The sequence below is a fragment of the Phallusia mammillata genome, chromosome 1 (assembly GCF_965637545.1).
Source record: "Phallusia mammillata chromosome 1, kaPhaMamm4.hap1.1, whole genome shotgun sequence".
Taxonomy (NCBI): domain Eukaryota; kingdom Metazoa; phylum Chordata; class Ascidiacea; order Phlebobranchia; family Ascidiidae; genus Phallusia; species Phallusia mammillata.
This window is the reverse complement of record NC_137252.1, coordinates 7,506,236-7,527,721: the sequence shown is the minus strand read 5'-3', so window position 1 is coordinate 7,527,721 and position 21,486 is coordinate 7,506,236. Positions and strand designations below refer to the sequence as shown.

At 37.6% G+C, this 21,486-nt stretch overlaps 1 protein-coding gene across 2 annotated transcripts in view; it reads left to right on the top strand.

Moving 5' to 3' along the window:
- Positions 1–21,486, top strand: part of LOC145209561 (E3 ubiquitin-protein ligase HECTD1-like) — a 36,701-nt gene that overhangs the window by 13,921 nt on the left and 1,294 nt on the right. The window contains exons 21-48 of one of the 2 annotated variants that reach the window (XM_080079875.1): positions 21–157; positions 874–1,043; positions 2,333–2,486; positions 3,002–3,209; positions 3,818–3,926; positions 4,264–4,478; positions 5,212–5,379; positions 5,955–6,287; positions 7,348–7,460; positions 8,260–8,500; positions 9,025–9,120; positions 9,617–9,782; positions 10,302–10,460; positions 10,963–11,078; positions 11,686–11,932; positions 12,545–12,773; positions 13,341–13,389; positions 13,661–13,954; positions 14,394–14,521; positions 14,923–15,172; positions 15,531–15,668; positions 17,598–17,747; positions 18,080–18,211; positions 18,574–18,719; positions 18,891–19,040; positions 19,806–19,978; positions 20,460–20,610; positions 21,214–21,358. In XM_080079875.1, the coding sequence (XP_079936001.1) occupies positions 21–157; positions 874–1,043; positions 2,333–2,486; positions 3,002–3,209; positions 3,818–3,926; positions 4,264–4,478; positions 5,212–5,379; positions 5,955–6,287; positions 7,348–7,460; positions 8,260–8,500; positions 9,025–9,120; positions 9,617–9,782; positions 10,302–10,460; positions 10,963–11,078; positions 11,686–11,932; positions 12,545–12,773; positions 13,341–13,389; positions 13,661–13,954; positions 14,394–14,521; positions 14,923–15,172; positions 15,531–15,668; positions 17,598–17,747; positions 18,080–18,211; positions 18,574–18,719; positions 18,891–19,040; positions 19,806–19,978; positions 20,460–20,610; positions 21,214–21,358 (4,767 nt within the window). Of the gene's footprint in view, positions 1–20; positions 158–873; positions 1,044–2,332; positions 2,487–3,001; positions 3,210–3,817; positions 3,927–4,263; positions 4,479–5,211; positions 5,380–5,954; positions 6,288–7,347; positions 7,461–8,259; positions 8,501–9,024; positions 9,121–9,616; positions 9,783–10,301; positions 10,461–10,962; positions 11,079–11,685; positions 11,933–12,544; positions 12,774–13,340; positions 13,390–13,657; positions 13,955–14,393; positions 14,522–14,922; positions 15,173–15,530; positions 15,669–17,597; positions 17,748–18,079; positions 18,212–18,573; positions 18,720–18,890; positions 19,041–19,805; positions 19,979–20,459; positions 20,611–21,213; positions 21,359–21,486 lie in introns of both variants that reach the window. The other variant, XM_080079874.1, reaches the window with a different exon arrangement.

The window sequence follows — 21,486 nt, the reverse complement described above, 5'->3', positions numbered from 1 at the left end:
AATTATCTGTATCTGTTCAGGCTTCTAAGCAATGGCACGATTATGATCACTCGCATCACACCTATATTAAAAAACTTCGGGAGGGTGAAAAGCGATTCAACTATACAAGTGACTTTGACGAGAACGGAATCGTGTATTGGATTGGAACAAATGCCAAGTTAGTAAATCTAAACACCTCTATGGTTCGATTGTTTACTGTTTCCACTGTATAACGGTTGTGGAGTTCTGTAACGCTTACTCTGGCTCAGTTAACCGGGTCCAATCGGGTACCCTATTTGGATTCAGCTATGTATGGATGAAATGCTGCATGCTTATTATCTAACACCGGGTTTCCCTCGTTGCCTTCGATAACTACAGGTCCGCTTGGTCCTTCGCTAAGTACTTTATTCAAATTGGGAGAAATGGTAGAAAATTATATGTACATGCACTACTCGGTTTTAATGCGAAAAAACTCGTAAATAGTGCAAATAACTTTTTTTGAAGCGAGACTCGTCGTTAGTGCGACGTAACGTAAAAATTGTGTAGGTACTGTACTGCAAGGGTTTGGGTTTTAGGTTTATGACTATGGTAATACTTTTTTAGCAGTATTTATGTGTTTTAACGCGTTAACTGCAGATTTTTTGATTTACGTCGCACAAAAAAGGTTACCAAGCGGTTTACCTCTCGTGCCTAAAGTTGACGAACAATGAAAAAGCTGAAAAAACAACAACCGTTGTTGCTGTTTATCCGAAAACTATATAGTTAAAAGCAAACAGTTACCAGTTTAGCACATTTTTAAACCGGCAAGTGTCATTAATGTGTAATTAACAGGTACTGCGGGTAAATAACAGTAATACAGTAATACCTGAACATCAACGTTGTTTTTGTTTGCAGAACAAGTGAAGATTGGGTGAATCCAGCTCACCATGGCTTGTTGTTTCTCACTTCATCAGATGGGAGGAGTTTACCTTATGGAAAGTTGGAGGACGTTTTAAGTAGAGACACCAATCCGCATAATTGCCATACAAGTGATTGCGTGAACGCTTGGATTTCAATGGACTTTGGTACGTTTCAATGATATTTGTGTGGTAAATAGATTTTGATGAAAACTTTTTACCTTTGGCTGTTGTTATAATAAGTATGTTTTACTGTTTTACTTCGTCAAATACTGTGTTGCTACTGTATTTTTTTGGTCCAACTTCTTACCTATAGCCAGGGTTGCTATCGACGTGAACCATTAAATAAGGACAGCTGAAAAATTAGATTTTCTTACCAAACGAAACAAACGTTTTTGGACAAATCTTTACATTGATACGAACCATGACATATCACATGCGAATTTTTGGCCAGAAACAATCTGTTCCAGCAACTCCTTGTTTGTTAAAAATACTTCGTGCATCTCATGACAGCTCAGGTCTTGGTTTACTTTTACTTGTAGCAGGGATTTGACTTGTGTTTGTTAAAAAATAAGACAAAATAAAGACGTAAGTCAAAAAGAAGGACATTTCTTAGAAACAAGGACAATACATTTTTCTAAGACATTGTCCTTCAAAATAAGGACAAATCTTAGAAATAAGGACGGTATTGCAACCCTGCCTATAGCCAGGGTTGACATCGACATGGACGCCAAACAAAGGACATTCAAAAAATTACATTTTTATGCGACACGAAACATACATTTTCGAACAAATTTTTGCATTTATTCGAGCCATGACATATTCCATATATTTTGCCAAAAACAATCTGTTTCAGCAACTCCTTGTTCGTAGAATATACTTCGTGCATCTCACGACAGCCCAGGTTTACTTTTCCCTGTAGCAGGGATTTGACTGTAATTTTACTTTGTTTGTTCCTTGTAATTGTTGAAAATAAGACAGATAAGAACTTTGGTAAAAAAACAAGGACATTTCTTAGAAATAAGGACAATAAATTTTACTAAATTTTAATAATTTTTTTAAATTTTATTGCCCTTCAAAATAAGAACAAATCTTAGAAATAAGGACAGTATGGCAACCCTGTCTATAGAATATAAGCTATATTTCGGCCGAAACCGACTTTTTTAAGTGTATGAAATTAATGCCTAAACTTAAATCAAACAATTTAAAGTATTGCAAATTAACTAGTTGTTGTATCTACATGTTTTGTGCAGGTTGCGTATTGTAAAAGTATTTTTTGAGTCTCATTTTTGAATTCACCTACATCAATAGCATCAGTTCAGTTTAAAGCACCCATCAGAAAGGGGATATTATGCTCGATTTCGGTAAAGGCAGTCTTGCTTCACCACTACAAAAAAGAGCCGCAAATCGCATTGGCTTGTTTCAACTTACAATAAACATTCATTTCATTTCTTAAGGTTTGTGGGTCATCCCTTCTATGTACACGATCCGTCATTCTCGAGGATACAGCAAATCAGCGTTACGTAGTTGGCTCCTGCAAGCTTCCAAGGACGGTTTAAACTGGACAACTTTAATCACCCATAATGATGATCAATATCTCAATGAACCAGGGTATGAGGAAATGAAAATTGAAATATATAAGTTTTTCATGTATCGCTTTTCAAGTAAATGCTTAAAAACTTATTGCCTTTACCATGATAAGAATGAAGTAAGACGGATATTTAAAGTTTTTAGACAAACAATTTTGCATAATAATCCAGCATATAATTGTTACCCAGATAGCCAATTTAGCAAACATGTTTTAATGTGGATTCATATGTATTCAGTTTTCACTACAACTTACTAATAAATTAGTGTTACAGACCTTTTTTGCAAGTTGATTAATATTAAGTTACAAATTATGGTGACAAACTTCTAAAATACCAAACATTGTAAAAGCTAGGAGCAAATAAGATGGAAAGTAAAAAATAACGACATTTCATAGAAATAAGAAAAATGTTTTTCAGGACGTTGTCCATCAAAATAAAAACAAATCTTTGAAATAAGAGCGGTTTGGCATATGTGTATACTATTTCACTTCTTGCGTGCTACACAACGTATTATATAATAGTTTCATATTTTGTTAGATCCACTGCTAGTTGGCAGATTCCAGGTCAGGCAAACGAAACGAAGGGTTGGAGACATTTCCGACTCCAGCAGAACGGCAAGAACTCCAGCAAGCAGATGGCTTATCTGTCGGTGTCCGGCTTCGAAATCTATGGACTTGTGACAGGGGTTTGCGATGACCAGCCTGGATCCAACCACAGGAAACAAAGAAAGATACTGAAGTCCCAGGTCAAAGATTTGTTCGTCAAAAATAGTTCTTTTGTATGAATTAGGAGTTGTAAGTCATGAAATTTGGGCCCAAATCAGAAGGTACAAGCCCAAAACCCGTGGCGAACCAGGTTTAAAAAACGCAGTCCCGATAGACCGTATGTTAGTGAAGTGGCGGCACAAATGAGACCGAATGTTCAGTCAGGCCCGAATCAAGCCCATTTTGTTGAAACTTCATTTCATTTTTATCAACCCGAACTTTCTACCAAAATGTCTACTTGTCAACAGAATGGCTCTGGTTTCTTTAAAACGTCTTCTTTTAGCATAATATTCTCAGTTATGAATGAAGCTCTAACATTTCTTGTAACCTCAAAGTTGGTCAGATATTTAACACACAACGAGCGATTTTAAAAAATAACCGAGAATAGATAAACCAATAAATGTCAGCAAAACGGTTTGTCAAAGATTTGCCACTTGTGGTGAGACATGGTTTACAGTCAATAATTGAAATCCCGTGTTCTGACCACACTATTAAAAAAACACGGTTCATTGGCTGTACTAATGAGACCTTGCTGGCGGACAAGTTTGCATAGTCTACAGGTAAATTATATGTGATTGTTTATTTGCAGACTTTGAAGCAGATGGTACCGGGTGCACGGGTAGTAAGAGGTCCTGACTGGAAATGGAGAAACCAAGATGGGAAAAGTGTTGGAACCGTCAATGCATCTGTTGTAAATGGTAAGGATTAAGCAATCTCTCCAAATATGTGATTAAGTGAAAAGTGCAATTAACTAGAATAGTGGATTAAAAGAAATAAGCCATGAAGGAGATGTGCAATTAACCGGTATATGCCGTCAAAGCGGAATATGCAATTAAGCAGAAGGTCCCATTAAGTAAAATGCATTTAAGCGAAATATGCAATTGAACGGAATGTGTGAGTAAGTGAAATATTCAGTTAAATGTAAAATGTAACTAAATGAAATAATAGATCAAACGAAGAAAACAAATAGCACATGCAAATGCAATTAACCAGTGTATGCCTTAACGCTTAACCGATGTATCTTTATATTCCCAGGCTGGCTCGATGTGACTTGGGACAACGGGGTATCGAACCTCTACAGAATGGGTGCCGATGGAAAATACGATCTGAAGTTAGCGTCCCCGGATGATGATGGGGGTAAAGGGGATGCCCCACGACCCCCGGCCCCCTCCTCACGTCACGGTGTGCTGTCGTCACTGATGCGAAACAACCGATTTCACAACGCAAGTCGTCATGCAAGATACGAACAGGTATGTATCGGTATGTTCTGCAGTGTTCAATAGCATTTTTCAATAGTAAACATTCAACTTTATTATTCAGTAGCACAATAGTATATTATGTCAACGCAAAATTTACCAGATGTGTTTTTAAAAAACGCCTTAAAATTGCCAATATGTAAAGATAAGTGTTTGTCAAATTTTTTTAAAGTTCTGAACATCTACCTTGGTTTGCTTTTTCGGTGAGTTTAGTTGCGTAGTAACATCGGCGGGAAAAGGCCAAAAGGTTTAAGATGTCACCAGCATTAAACCTCACTTCAAGCCAACTTTTATCACTAACGGGCCGAAAACGGTAAAGATCATTAGACCGCGGTCCGTTCCGTAAATAACAAAAACCAAGTTGATTAATTTGGTGCTTCCCAAAAATATTGAATTAACAGTTAGCCTACGAGTAAAATTCCAAACTAATTATAGCCGAAAAGTTAAAAAATAGCGTAGAACCCATTAATCTGTTTAGAAACAATGATTTTTACGCCACCAAAGAGTTTAGAAGGCCATACTTTATCCACTATCCAAACGTCAACATTAATTGTCAGTGGGTAGTATTTGGCCCGCGGGTCGCAGATTGCACCAGCCTACTTTAATCAACAAAAAATATGCAACAAGATGCCTACTGTTGAAGGGAAAGATCTTCTAAAAAAATACTAAATGTCACATTTTGCTACCTCACTTTGAAACGGTTAATCACAAATAAATGTATTTTCAGTTTTACTCCCGACATACACCAGAAACGCCAGTTGGATCGTATCGTAACTATAGACTTAATCATCGCAACAATAATGCCAAAAACAACGAGGGGAGCCGCAATTCACAGAGCAAGGATGCGAACAACACCACTGAGTCACAGAAATCTCAGCGTTCTGTTCTCTCAATGGTAAGAACATTGCAGGTTTTATCAGTACCGTAAAAGTGCAAATTTGGGCATTAGTCGAGTGTTTTTGAGTGGAGTTAAACGTGATGCTTTTTACCGTAGCAAATACTCTGGTTTTCTACTTCAAAATGCACTAGTCTTATGCCTTCGCAAAACTGGCGAGTCGCGTTGTATTGATATATGTCTTTAAATCTGAATTCATTTGTATAGATTTTTTTGTGATTCTTTTGTGATGAGATTTTTTCGTGATTTTTTTTTCGATGATCATAGTTGACTTTTTTTCTGTGGCACCGAAGTGGTCCATCAAGTTTAAAACAATATAATCTTATTTCGTTGTGGATTCTAAATGCGAAATTACTAAGCTGTTTACTAAAGAAATGAGCTGGTTCGGGCATGAGCAATACAAAACATATAAAAAATCTTTTTTTCGATTTTATTATTATTATTAACAGTTATAAGTTACTTTGGTGATGAAAAAAAATAGAACGTTAAGTTTATAAACCCGAGCAATTTAAAATAACCTTTGAACTTTAGTTTGATCTTTTGTTTTAAATAACAAATTAAACCATTTCCTACAGGTGAGAGCATTTCGTTCCGGCAGAGATGGAAAAAAATCCTCATCCAAATCTTCAACCAAGTATATGAAAGATGGATCTGCATCCTCCAAGAAACAGGAGAGCTCCTCTGATCATGGCTCCTCCTTGGTGGCTCGGAGCGGATCAAGCTCTTCCTCATCTTCATCTTACGGAGGAGCAGACGAGATGCAAGAAGAAGACAAATACGTTGATCTCACTCTGGATCCAAGAAAAAGTCCGGAGTTGAGGGATGGGAGGACTTGTCAGTTGGGATCGTATCAAAATCTGGAGCCTGCATTTGTCAGAAGACGAATTAGAAAGCTTTGTTCAGCTGGGGTAAGTGTTTTGTCACTAGCTGAAATGGTAGACAGGGTTGCCATCGGATAAGCCCCAAATGCAGGACAACCGAAAAAAAAAAATTTTGACAATCTTTTTGAACATATACGAGCCATGACATATCGCATGACACAATTTGGGCCAGAAACACTCTGTTCGAACAACTCTTTGTTCACAGAAAATACTTCGTACATCTCACGACAGCTCAGGCCCAGGTTTACTTCCACTTGTAGCACGGGTTTGACTTGATTGTTGGAAGTGAGACAAAACAATAGCTCAGTTAAAAAATAACGACATTTTTGGGGAAAAGGAACAATGCTTATAGCTTAATAAGTTTGAAACGGTGTGCACTGTCTGCAGCTTATTTATCAATGAATATCTTCATGCTTTAATTAAATGTATTTTGTATCAAGTAAAATGCTCGCTACATGCGCTATAATACAATATTGGATGCGTAAATTCACATGCTCAAGGAGTGAGGTGCATTTTGTGTAATGTGGGACTAATTTAAACCTGGATTTTGCACACCGCTTTTTTAATAAAGTAACTAATGTTTGTTGCATAAAAAATTAACACCGCTCACTATCATTGCGCCATTAACTGAGAGACCTAACCTAACTGTAAATTCATGAGAGCCAATAAGGTTCTTTCACAGTGTCATCTACACTATGTTACTTATGTTAGTCTATATCAGTGGTCGGCAACCGCCGGTCCGCGAGGAGTTCGTTACCGGGCCGTATAATTTTTCAGGTTTAATGCTATAAAACATTTTGCCTATGTATCCCGGGAATAATGAACTACTTTAGGCGTTTTTATTGCTAAATATTTGTAGTTTCTTGAAGACCGGTCCGCGATAAAATTGTAGTTTCAAAAAACGGGCCGCAGTGCAAAAAAGGTTGCCGACCCTTGGTCTATATAACGTGTCGGACTATTTCCTAACCGCAACACTACTTGCTTTAAGCGGCCATCTGGTAACGATTAGTACAAGAGTGTGTCCAAAATCCTAAGTCAGCTTATGGTACATATTCTGTCGTTTTTTAAACATTTATTTATTCGACAGGAGCCAGTGGTCGTACCCAACATGAGACGACCAATAAGTTCACCGAAATTCGCAAAAGAAACTGATAATCCTGAAAAACCACCGGAATCTCAACAAAACGTCAAATCCACATGGTATGTTGCACTTGTTTTAAAATGTATGTAATGTTAAGACGACGCGGCTGGTTGCAGCGATTCCAAATGCCTTAAAGTGAGACAGAAAGCAGCAAGTATTTCATTCCTTACATATTTCTCGCAGCGTAACTTAAACATCAAAAGAAAAAATTCTGTTTTATATTCTGTAAACTCGCAAAAATCTTCCCGTTACTTATTAACCAAACACGTTGTTTCAAAATGTATACGATTTGCGCTCTAGTTTTCATGCTCTTATCCCAGTGTTTTTAACCGTTGGCGTTGGGCCATAAAGATGTTTGCGCTTGAGCCATGCACCAATGCGAAAGTTACAGCGCACGAGTTGCCAAAAATTAAAAAGAACTGGTTGATTGTGTTCAAAAGCAACTTTCCAACTTTATGTCTAAAAAAGTCCTTAAAACTCTGCGTGAATGTTTCGCAACAAGCTTCAAATAACTTACCATGTTGCCAAATAAAATGAGCCACTAGGTTTTAGTAAAACATTATCTCGATCATGACAGAAAATACTCGAAAACTACTGAACCAGGCACTATTATACTATACGTGGAATATGGTTTTTGTTACGGCTGGGCCAAAACTGCAAATTTTCTGTTTGGTCGATCACTTAGCATCTCACGTTAATGCTCGGCCGAGCACGCTCGGTACATTGTGACGCCACGAACATTCCCTATTCAACGCTAGTTTTGTAACTTTCCTAGGTTTCTTACGTCACTAGCAGTGTATTAAGGCTATCCTAGTTTTTGTAATAACAACGTTAAAAATATTTTTATTAAAATTTTAGGAAATCTGTTGTATCGAGTGTGGCATCAACAAACTCCTCATCTGAATCTCTTCCTTCCGACTCGCTCTCGGAGTTGGACGTCCTCCAGATGCTCGTGCAGAGAGGAGAGGAATCCATGAGCAGTCTCGCCACCACCACAACATCCGCTTCTTTGCAATCCAAGGAGGAAGAGTCCATCACTTCATCTTCACCGGGACAGAAGAGCGTTTCATTGGAGTCTGTACACGGTGATATGGAAAAGGTGAATTTCTAATATGTATGTTTTTTGCAATCCCAATTGAATAAGGTACTGAAGATGCCTGCTGCGTAGGTTATGTAAGACAGTGGTCGGCAAAATTTTTTTAGGTTAAATGCTATAACTCAGGGGTGGGCAACCTTTGTTACCGTGGGGCCAAATACAAAAGCCAAAATTAGATCGCGGGTCACATTTGTGTATAACACAAAGTGATTTTACTTTGTTGCTTACCAAATATGCTTAACTACAAGTAAAATTCGCATTTGATTCTAGCATCGGGAGCATTAATCAGCTCAAAAATATGATATAATTGGACTCGTTTGTCAGTACATTTGAAATCCAAGCGTCTTTGCGGGCCGCACAACCTTTAATCAAGGGCCGCATTTGGCCCGCGGGCCGCAGGTTGCCCACCCCTGCTATAACTGATTATTGGTGACCCGTGATTACATAATATACTACACATAATTTGCAGTTTTTAGATGCTAGGTGTTGCGCTTATAGCTCCCTAACTGATCAAACGCTGTTTCCAGAAATTCTCCCTCCGTCCCTCTAGTGGTTCATCATCGTCACATCGATCAAGCAGCAGTAATGAGGGAAATCATCTTCTGCTTACCACTGGCGAACCGGTAAGAGCTACATTATAATATAAATCCACATTTCAATGGCATAAACTAATCTGGTTAATTGCAATTTAAATTTGTTAAAGATCTTTGTGGGATTAACTTCAATTCCGCTTAAACGGATTTCCTTGTGTTACTAACAGGAAAGACCATTTTAAGCATAACTTTTCACACTAAGAACGATACAGATGACTTCGCTCCATCGCATAATCGGGTCAAATGCACAAGGATTCTAAATCCCAACCTTAGCTAGTTGAGATAATTGTCCTGTTAATCGCATTAATGCAGTTATTTGCATAAAAAAACCTGGGAAACTTGGTTATGTTATGCGATTAACCGGCTTGTCTGTATAAATTTATAGTGTGACGGACCAAGCCCAATTTTTCCCCCCTAGCCACAAAAAAACTCTACATACTACTATATACCCCTCCATAAATACCTCGTATGGCCTCTTCTTAAACACAAGATTTTTTGCACATCAAATTCTGATTTTGATTGACAGGTGACAGCCAGTGTGAGTGTCCCCAACCTTTCCTCAGCTCAGGAAGCTTCTCAGATGATGGAGAGTTTCACACACAACATGACACGAGCACCCGCTGTTCTCAACGTCAACAACCTCAGTAACAGTGAGGAGGATTCTCTTGCTCGTGATGTCACCGATACGTCAGGTCAGTAAGTTAAGATCGAAAAATGAAAAGGACTTTCCTAGAAAACCTTGGTTGTGGAGTCGGTAAGAAAACACATTAGCCAAAAGTCGGAGTCGTCCAGTATCACAACTCCGAAAAACGTTACGAGAATTTTGTGGGGGGCTAGATTTAAATAATGGCGATCAATTTGATGTTTTTTTCTCAGTCTTGTGTTTAGTTTGCTGCGTTTTTGGTGTACATTTCTAAACGTTGATTTACCAGTTTAGCCAGTCGTTGGTTAACATTTTTACAAAAAAAGTTTTTCATATAATAGCTTATAAGACAACTTCAAGGTTCGACCTAAAAAGCAATAAAGGGACTTTTATTCGTTTTTGAGAAGTAATAGTTTTTGCATTCCCAATCATTTTAGAGTTTGGGTTAACGTACATTAGCTGTAAAAGCGCACTGTTTTCTTATGCTTCAAAGTCTAAATTCTAAAGTTCGGACTTCCAATCCGAGCTAGAACTCGTTTTTCAATTCTCCCTGCTTTATATGTCACAGCATCCAACCCGCTCACTACAGCACAGAGTGTACCTAATCTTTCAATGCCAGTGACCGTTACAAGCGAATCTCTTCAATCTTCAGCGATTGTCAGCAGTAACTCTGTGCTACAGGCTCTAACTCAAGCTTTGTCAGCAAACGCTAGCAACGATAACGAAGGTAAGATACAATTTTTATAAGTGACATTTCTGATTATTATGTAAAAAGGCATGTTTCCAGATATACGTAGGGTTAAAGTTTTGGCCACGTTACGGAATGTAAAATGCCGTCAATTGCCTTTTTAGGGTTAATTATGAAAGATTTGCCTGTGAAAACTTTAGATAATGTAATCAAAGGGTTTTCAAAAACTTTTGCGCCTAGACCACTTGTTTTCAAACTATACACCATAAATAATTTTTGCTTAGGACATGGAGTATTTATGATAAAACAAGCTGTTATAACTGTTTGAGACCGTACAACTGTAAAGATTTGTAAATTCTAGCAGCAATAAGCCACAGAGCCTTAAGACTAGTAATCAGAAAAAGCATAATGCGCAGAATTTTTTTGTGAAAATAATTTTGAGATATTCAAACACGCACAAAATCAAAATATATTAGACGAAAATGTTGCGGTTTTAGCGGAAAATTAAAGCTACATATTTACAAAGTTTGTTTTCTCTCAGACTTTCTACGTTGCTTGGTAAACGACTGCGACCCAAGCGCTGCCATTCTTGCTCAAATTGATGACGACAATTTAGATGACGAAAACGAAGATGATGACGAGTTTGATGACGTATTGGTAAGTTCAATGACGTAAATAAGTGTAACATGAGTTGTAACATTTTGCATAATACTTTGCAGTGTAGTTGGTATTTGTCAGAAATAAAATTGCAGCGATTTTTCTGCCCATTCTCCGAAGATTTGGATAGTTTGTACTTCATGTGGAATGTATATTTAAGCAGATAGTAATCAATCGCCATTATTGGGCTCTTTACATTCTCATGGTTATCTTGTAAAATGCACCATTTCCAATTTTACGTGTGTGGGGACTCATACGTTTCTGCTTGCAGATACAACATAATTAATAAAAACGTTGTCTAATGTGGGACCCAATTAAGTAAATTTACAAACTAAGCCTCCCTCTCAATTTATGTCCATCGAAAAAATGTAAAAGGTACACATACACATGTACTTGGATCAGCCCTTAAGCGCGAGTCCCGGAAAGACTCTTGCCGTGGGTTCGAATCCCACCGCAGCTGTAGATATTTCTGGCCTATGCCTTGCCACATGTGGGAATGCTTGGAAGACCGGCTTAATTCGGTATAACGTCTTCAATAGGCCAGGCATATTATGATAAAATTATAAACGGTGTAGTTTTCAAGCACTAAACCTTATTCTCCTTTAAGATGCAAGACGATGAAAATGAAGAAATGTCGGAAAACGACCTAGCCTCGACCGCTGCATTGCTGGGTGTTGAACTGGTGGGAAAAAACAACAGCAACCATCACAGCGGTGGTTCGTGTTCAGTTGGAAAAGGTTGGGATGACGAACATACGATAAAACGTCATCTACCCGCTCTTATACCTGCGTTTGATCCAAGACCTGGAAGATTGAATTTACAACAGACTGTAGATCTTGAAATTCCATCGCCTGGTAAAGTTATTTTATATTTTAGCCTTAATTCCTTTACTTTACACCTAGCCTGAATTCATTTTCAATAATCATATTTTACGGATAATAACAACAGCGAATTTTACGAATGATGCCGTCTGTTTTAATGGTTGCTGGCCAATATTTTCTATTCCTGTGTTCATTTGGTTTGATAAAGTGAGAGTTACGGTGTGACATTGGTTAAACACCGTATGCCAGTTTGCTGGTTTTCTTTCGTACAAATGTATACCTTACAAATGTGAACAAATTAGTTTAAGCAAACACAACTGCGTCAACAAACGTATTGTTGCGTCATGCACATATGACGTCAGAATGGCCCGCGCATGCAATGTAGAGTCTTTGGCGAAAATGTCTGTTTGACAACCGTATAAAGTTTTGCCACATTTAAATCAAATTGACTGTTAATTTGTCTAAATATAAAAACACGTTCCCAATAAAACCAAAATCAGTCGATAATAAAAAACTTCAAAATTTCTATTTCCTTTAATATTGGCTTCGTCAATTTCCGTAAGAGCATCGATTCTTTTACTGTACTTTTGCATCAAATCGCTTAAAAACAACTAATTCCAACACACTTTAACCGAGTAACTTCAGGTACGCCCGAATCTCAACAACTCACCGACAGAAAACATCGCAGTGTGACGTCATCGGGCAAGAAGCTCAAGCTCTTCCTGCGCGGAACGAAAGAGGGCAGCAAAGAGCATGTAGAAGTTCCATTCCTCCCCGGTACGACCGTGTTCCGATGTTTGCAACAGCTCCATATCGCCGTTAGCGGATCGACGAAACCCACCAAGCTAAGAAAGATCTGGGACCCAACGTATACGTGAGTTGGCCTGTCTTGTTATGTGAACGAACACTTAAAATACATATATACTGGATCATATAGTGAATTGATGTCATGGATTTGCAAGTTGGGCTGGGCTTTATGGTTATGGTCAGTGTTTTGCAAATAGTGGGCCATAAAGTCCAAGAGTTACCAGAAATCAAAATTAAAAAACACTTGTTGATTGTTTGAAAGTAAGTTTTCTGGCGAAACTGTTGATTGAAATAAGTCACTGAAACAATGCGTGTTTGTTTCACAACAAGCTTTAAATCAGGAAAGCTTACCATGTTGGCTAAATCGTGGCCCAAGATTTTTGTGAAACTTTATCTTGGTCACGACCGAAGAAAATATGTAACACTTGCATAGGTTTATAAAAATCGTGCCGAATTCAGGCCCAAATTTTCACTTTTCTGCATTTTTGTGGATTTAAAAATGTGTTTATTTGGTTAAGCTAACCTTCACTCCCAATTTGAACTTCGTAGGGTTAGGACCTAAACTACAAAGCCCAATTGAAACTCTGAAATGTAAATTGTTTGTAAAAATTAATGAAATAATTTTTCTGTTTAGAATTGTTTATTACGTGGATAAGGAGCAGTCAGATGAAGACACTTGCAAGGTGAGTCTGGATTTTTTTGGAAACTTCACAATGTAAAGCATCGTCTTGCTAGTAATGGAAGTACGGTTATCAGTTGTCCTCAACATATTTACAGCAGGTTTCATGGTTAAAGTATAATACTTTTTTTTCAGTCTTCCTTGCACTTTTTAGACTGAAGGTCATCATGATATTTTTTATTATCGTCATTTCCAATTATGATAAATAATTAAAAAAATTGCATTCAAAAAAGCCTTATACCAAATAAACAATTTCTATCTACTGTATTCAGAAGTCATCCAAAAGCAAGTCTTTGCAACATGCTTCAATTATTCCATCTAATGAGAATCTGGGCAACACCCCGAAAGGATTCGATCCCAACAAATCGGGCAACCTCCGCAATCTGGAGCTGATGAAAGGAGCAGGGAGTGATGAAGAGGGAATAGATGATGTCCTCCAGCTCCTCCGAGTCCTCCACACCCTCCATGAGATGGATGCGAGGGATGAAGAGCAGAACAAGGAGACTTGCCTCGTGCAGGAAGACTTTATCAGCAAGAAAGTAACGACTAAACTTCATCAACAAACCGAGGTGGGTCGAAAGCGCCTAACTGGTCATTAATACACTTCTTTACAAATTCGTTTCTAAAGTGCTAAAAGTGTGGTAACTTGCATTGGGTCTGTTTAGTTACGGTTTTCGTTAAGTTGAATTGTTCTTCACTTTAAACGTTTTTGTATGTTAACTATTTGAAATATGTTTATATGGTTATATTTATGATTCATTGTTTGTGTTTTTATTTAAAAAAGGTAATTATATAACTTTACATGTATGATCTCATTTTGCCCCTTTTGTCATCTAAATTTCTTCAGTTGGTGCATGTTGAAGAAATTGGTTTCAACTTGACCAAAAAAACTTTTTAGCCATTCATACTATGTACTCAATTTAGCCAAAGAGTGCATATGCAGAAAATTGTGAAAAATTTACCTTTTTTTCGAAAATAGACGTTAAACATTCACTGTATATTTTTTAGGACTTTTTATGTTTGGCTTGCGACTCTTTGCCTGGTTGGTGCGAATCTGTCGTCAGCAAATGTCCTTTCCTGTTTCCATTTGACGCCAGACACAAGTTCTTTGTTTGCACCGCATATGGAACTGCAAGGTTAGACCAGAAATTTACATCGTTTTTTTTCAATAATAAACACATTACAGCGTTTTTGTGTGTCAATCCAAACACAATTTGCGATTGTCAAACTTTCAAAAGCGCCTTTTCCTAAAAAAATAAACGTAAAATCTAGTTTAAATTCACGCTGCTCAAAACATTGCCGACCTAGATTTCATTTTGCAACGATGAAACGATGTAATTTGAATTTCATTTTCTTCGGTTCACGCCACTCGAAACTTTTTTAACTTTTATCCTATGTTGTAATGACAAAACGATGTGATTTTAAAATTCATTTCGTTTTGATTCACACTGCTCAAATCTTTTTAAATTTATTCACATGTTGTAGTGACGAAACGATGTGATTAAAACTATATTTCGTTAAAATCACACCGCTTCAGATCGATCGTGTGGCTGCAAAATCGCGCCGAAGCCCAATTCGAACAATCGCATGGTAATCGCAACTCGGGTTTGAGCGCGGTTGCCATGGCAGCGGCAACAGGACGCCGGGAAGACGGAAACATCCACGACCTCCTCCAACTTGGCAGACTCCGACACGAGAGAGTAAAAGTGCCGAGAGATGAAAAGAAATTGCTGGAATGGGCGATGAACGTTCTCACTGTGCACGCACATAAGAAATCTGTTTTGGAGGTATGAGAAACAACCTTAATTTTCTATATTATCCTCGTGGCTAAATTTGCTATGATTACCTTTGTTCTATACGTTAGATTGGTTCGATGTTTGTTTCTGTAGCTAGATAGTTATTGATACATTTTTTATAAACAGATTTTTTCTGACATATAATTTTCTTTTTTTCTCTACCAGCTATTAACCCTTTAAAACTTCGAAAATAGACCCTTTTTGACTTTTCAGTGACAAAACATATTTACTTGGATTAGTGTTTAAGATTTTATTCATATGTTCGTGTATCCCTTAGCCTTAACTTCCTAACTTAATCATAACGTTGTAAAAGGTATTAACAACACTTTTACATGTAACTTATGACCAGGTTGAATTTATCGATGAGGAAGGCACAGGACTGGGTCCAACCCTCGAATTTTACGCGTTGGTCGCAGCTGAACTTCAGAGGAAAGATCTCGCGATTTGGCTAGTTGACGACATGTTCATTGAACCGGAACAACGCGAGGTCAGTCACCCGTATCCGAAACTACATTTTGCTGCTAGAACCGTATTGCGACCCCTTTTCTATATTTTAAGTTTGCGAAATTGGTCGTTGTGCTGGAAATCGCAGAAATGTAGGTGTATTATGTTTAAAGTCGACGACCGTTTTCAACAATATATTTACTCCTGAGGGTACAGAGCGCCAGCATAGTGTGGTACGAGATAATCTGTTAAAATAAAGACTGTCCGCTAGTTTGTAAAAAAAAACAAAAGTTTCAATGTGGTTTAGTATATTTTTCGAATATAGTTGGTACAACTTTGCCACTAAATGCGTAAAAATGTTGTCAATTTTAGTTGACATTTCATTCAAGTTGCAACGCTTGTACTTACTTGTGTAAATGGTTGTAGACAAGGGGTACGAAAAAAACTGCAGGGAATGTACAAAAAAATGTACACACAACTTCCATGTAATAAATTTTATTTATTATGGGTCCCCTTCCCTGGGGACACATATTGATTTTACTCAAAATGTTTTTGTTTTTTTTCTTTTTTTTTCTTCTACCCAAAGTTTGTCCGACTCGTTTTTCCATCAAATCCTTGATGGATTTGGATGAAATTTACACAGATGGTAGATGTAGTTATGTAGATGTGCATCCCACTTTGTTTTTGTTGATAACCCCAGTATTTACCCCGCTAGCCCCCTAAAATAGGTATTTTTTCCCCGAAGTTTGTCCGACTCGTTTTTCCATCAAATGTTGGATAAATTTGGCTGAAATTTACACAGATGGTAGATGTAGATATGCAGATGTGCATCCCACTTTGTTTTTGTTAATAACCCCAGTATTGACCCCGCTAGCCCCCTAAAATAGGTATTTTCCCCCGAAGTTTGTCCGACTCGTTTTGCCATCAAATACTAGATGGATGTGGCTGAAACTTATACAGATGGTAGATGTAGTTATGTAGATGTGTATTCCACTTTGTTTTTGTTGATAACCCCAGTATTTACCCCGCTAGCCCCCTAAAATGGGTATTTTCCCCCGAAGTTTGTCCGACTCGTTTTTCTATCAAATGCTTGATGGCTGTGGCTGAAACTTATACAGATGGTAGATATAGTTATGTAGATGTGCATCTCACTTTGTTTGTCCGGATAACCCTAGTATTTACCCCGCTAGCCCCTTAAAAGGGGTGAGTTTGTAAACAATGTCAGAATTGGCTAAAATTTGGATAGCTTGTAAAGTATGCCAATTATCGTTATTGCGCCATTGCGGTTCGGGGGTTGTTAACAGCCCTTTGACGTCAGAAACATTAACGGTTGTTGCTCAAAACACCTCTAGTGGTTGAAAACGTTGGCAGATTGGACTGAAATTTGGCAGTACTATTGATTGAGTCATTGTGGTTTCCTACTTTTAAGTTTGTGTGTGTTGAACCTCAATTAGTTATCCTACTAGCCCCCTAAAATGAATTTTTTAATTTAAATAGTTTTTACTCCATAAAGCATATTTAGATATGCACAGTACCAATCACTGTGTTTGTCTTCACAATACCAAACTTACTCATTGTTATCTATTGAATTGCATTATTTTCAACTTTGCATGTGTGGGGACCCATGAGTTTTTGCCTGCAGAAACAACCAAGGTTATAAAAGACGATGGCTAATATGGGACCCAATACTAAATAAGCATAGGAAATATATTTATGTTTTAAAATAGATCATAGTGTATGTGCAAGGGCAATATGTGCTAAGCCACCCTTCTAGTTTATATCACTATCACTGTTTAGCGCAATGTTTCGGCATTTATGTTTTTGATTCAATAACTTTTTTAGATTTAACACAATTTGTAGAGAACCTAGTATCTTTCTTAGTATAGCCACTATTCAAGTCCGTTTCTTGCGTACCTATTGAAGTATCCTGCGATAAAAACAAACCTTTTATATTTTTTAACATGATTTTCAGGTTGACATCGGCGAAGGTGTGAAAGCAGCGGGCTTCTACGTTCAACGATCATGTGGTCTCTTCCCGGCACCCCTACCACAAGAGGGCGCTATAGATCGCGCCGTTACGCTGTTTAGATTTATTGGCGCTCTGTTGGCCAAATGTCTTCAGGTAAACAGGACAATTTCACACGACTAAAGATTTTTCAAACTTTACTTTCCTTAAGTTTCCAGTAACTTCTGAAATTGAATTGCTCTTATTTTTAAACAATGTTAAAGAACTGAGGAATTAAATTTTGCAAGACGTCCTGTATCAAAATAAGGACGGTATGGCAACCCTGCTTATTGTAATATTTTCCTATGTATTTTATTTGACTCTTTCAAAAGTTTTTGCGCTTTGGTGCTTATTGCTGATTATTATCATAACCGAATTTAGTGCATGTATTTGGTATTGGCTTTAAACTGCATTACAACATACGTTAAAGAAATTGTTTTGTATGTTAGGATGGCCGCTTGATCGACCTTCCACTGAGCGAAAGTCTGTTAAAAATCCTGTGCACTCAACCGAATCCTGTTCAGCAGCGCATGACGGAGCACCCGTGCGCGACGAGCATGAAAGGGGAAAAACTTGTTGAGGTAATATAGTGTGTATGAAATGTAGCTTATTATGACACAAACTTTGCAATTAACTTCATTAAGCTGTTTTTGTACTGAATATTCAATAAAATCTGTGCAAATAAGTTGAATAAATGGGCCGAAACTGCGTATGTACTGTTTCTCACGAAAGGAATATTCCCAATTCCACCTTAGTTTTGTAGCTTTCCCTCACTTGTCCAGCGGTGTATTAAGCTGTACAGGCTCCAGAAGTACGCCTTTTTAACAATCTAACGCTTTTTAAAAAAAATCGGTTATTTTTGTTTTTGACACCCTTTCGTTGCATGGGCTCCTTGAAGTTGTTAACCTTGTTGCTGGTGGTAATTTCTATGGTATCTTAACAGAATAAATCGGATGATGCAAAGGACTCATCCAGTGATGACGACTCATATTCACTTTCGATTGGATCCAATGAGGAGAAGGGTAGTCGTACGTCGTTCTTCTCCGGTATCTTATCTATGGATGACCTGAAACTTGTAGATCCCGCCAGGTACAAAATCTTTTCAAGATACAGTCATTTTTAGCATTAAATTCCTAATTGGCTTAGATACAAAATAGTTTAGGTTGGATTGTTGGCCACGCTTAAAATGCCAGTCTTCACATTTTGATATGATTAGCATTTAAACAGTAATACTAGGAATAATTTACATTGACTTTACAGGTATCAGTTCCTTGGAAAACTAGCAAAGATTTGTGATGAAAAATCTTCCATTGAAAAGGACAAGTTGCTTTCAGACGAAGAAAAGCGAATGAAAATTGAAAAGTTGGAATTAGATTACAACGGCACAAAGTGCAAAGTTGATGATCTCGGGTAAAAAATGTATTTCTTTTACAACATTTAACATAAGGAAGATGACAATGGTATCACGAATAGTATATGACGGTTAAGGGGTTGTTTCTAAAATGTGTGCGATGGTAATAATTAGGGATGTGCCAAAACTGCAAATGTTCTGTTTGGTCGAGTACCGAGCATCTCACTTTGATGCTCGGTACCGAGTACTCGGGTTCTGGCTCGGCTCGGCCCATCCCTAGTAATAATTTCCTGAAGAGGGCACAATTTGATTTTAAGCGATTGGTTATTGGACAGCTTGTAAAATTTGCCATTTACCGGTGTCGATTGTTGTGTTTTGCCCTATAGTCTCACTATCACTATTCTTTTCTTTAAAATAGCACAAACTTCAAACAATGTCTGAATTAAACAAAAATTGGATATTTTTTTTACTTTACATGACATAATTATTTAAGCACAGCACTAATTACTGTGTCTGACCGTACAACACCCGACTTTCTCATGGTTATCTCTTGAAATGCATTGATTTTAACCTTGCATGTGCGGGACCCACGTGTTTCTGCAGGTAGAAACAAAGCAAGGTTTTTCTTAAAAAAACAGTGACTAATGTGGGACCCAATACAAAATATTGAAAATATGTATAGGAAATATATTAATGTTTTGCATTAGGTCATAATAGTGTATGTGCACTGGCAACATGTGCTAAGCAACTTATGTACTTTTGCTGACAATGTTTGTTAATAACAACGTTTTCTTTTTTTAATTCAAAAGCATTTTGCGTTTTAGACTTGCCTTCCAGTTCCTTCCCTCGTCTTCCGTGTATGGTTACTCTTCACACCCTCTAGTGGACGGTGGCGAAGATGTTGACCTGACACTAGAGAACGCTAGAGATTATATCGACCTTACGCTTGACTTTGTATTACACAGTGGCATAAGAAAGCAAATGGAAGCAATGAGAGGTAAAATGAAACAATTAAAATTTACTTTTAAAACTCGTTCCAAAAGTACAAAACCCTTTTATTGCGTCACAAATGCATTTAAGGAATTTTGCCAATTTTGTTTAAAAATGTTTTTACATCAAAAAATTGCCCATTGTAACAAAAAAGTACTAATTTTATACTATTCCTTAATCAAGTAACTGTTACTCACTCATATCATCTGATGTACACTACTGTTGTAGTTTTGTGTCATTATATATGACAAAAAGTTAAAATTATTCGTACCTTACCTAGCAGGTGTAATGTATAATGCACACAAAACTTTAAAATTTTTGGACGTTGAAAATATATTACTGTTTCCCTATAAAACAACTGAGACGAGCACATTCATACTGGGATCAGCCCTCAAGCGTCCATGCAGACCAGCGATCACCGCGTATAAAACAAACGCATATTCCCTTTTAATGTGTTTTATGTTATCATATGTGATGTGTTTCAACAGAGGGCTTCTGCAGCGTCTTCCCTGTCTCCAACCTCCTCCCGTTCTCACCAAGCGAGCTCAAAGTTATGTTGTGCGGTGATCAGCACCCTGCCTGGTCACGTGACGACGTCCTAAACTACACTGAACCCAAGCTCGGTTTCACAAGGGAAAGGTAAGCGCCGAAGGTTTACGCTTTCTTGTAGAGTCACCTAACTTGTACAAATAAAAGCCCAAACGCCGAAATTTGTGGGTACTCTTTTCGTTAACGGTCCTAGCAGTCCAAATGTACCAGGAAAATTGCAATTACCCATTAATATTGAGATGTTTTATGCTGTTATGGCGGGCAGGACCAGTATACAGTAAAGTTCGGTTAATCCGGACCCGTATGGACCAAAAATATGTCCGAAGATTCGGTCCATTTAATGAAAAAAAAAAAAAAAAAAAAAAACTTGGCCTAATTCGGTCCACTAATGGACTCCATTAGTTCAAGTCTTACCACATTACAAATCATTTTTACCTCGAATTTTGTCCAAATTAGGCCAAGATCTGGGTTAACCGAACCATGTTTACTGTATTTACCAATTAAGTATTTTTGCATGTTGTTAGAACTCTAGTAGAGATCTAAACGCTTTTCAATTTCTGTTTATCTGTGCATACTGGTAAAGTCAAATAAAGACTTCGAAACATGTATGAAATTGCTTGTAACGTAACATTGATATAACTGGCCTGACAATGTATTTAAGACTTATGTGCTTACAAATTGTGTATCTTACAGCCCCGGATTTTTACGTTTCGTTAACGTCGTGTGTGATCTGACTGGCGACGAACGAAAAGCTTTCCTTCAATTCACCACAGGTTGCTCGTCACTACCACCTGGCGGATTAGCGAATCTCACACCACGACTGACTGTCGTACGAAAAGTAAGTTACAAGGTCTGTTGTGCACAAGGAAATACCACATACTAGTATATAGTTGCTGTTGAAAATTTTAGATCTGGATTAACGACTAGACACAGTAAGCATTTACTTCGTGCATCAAGAGACAGCCA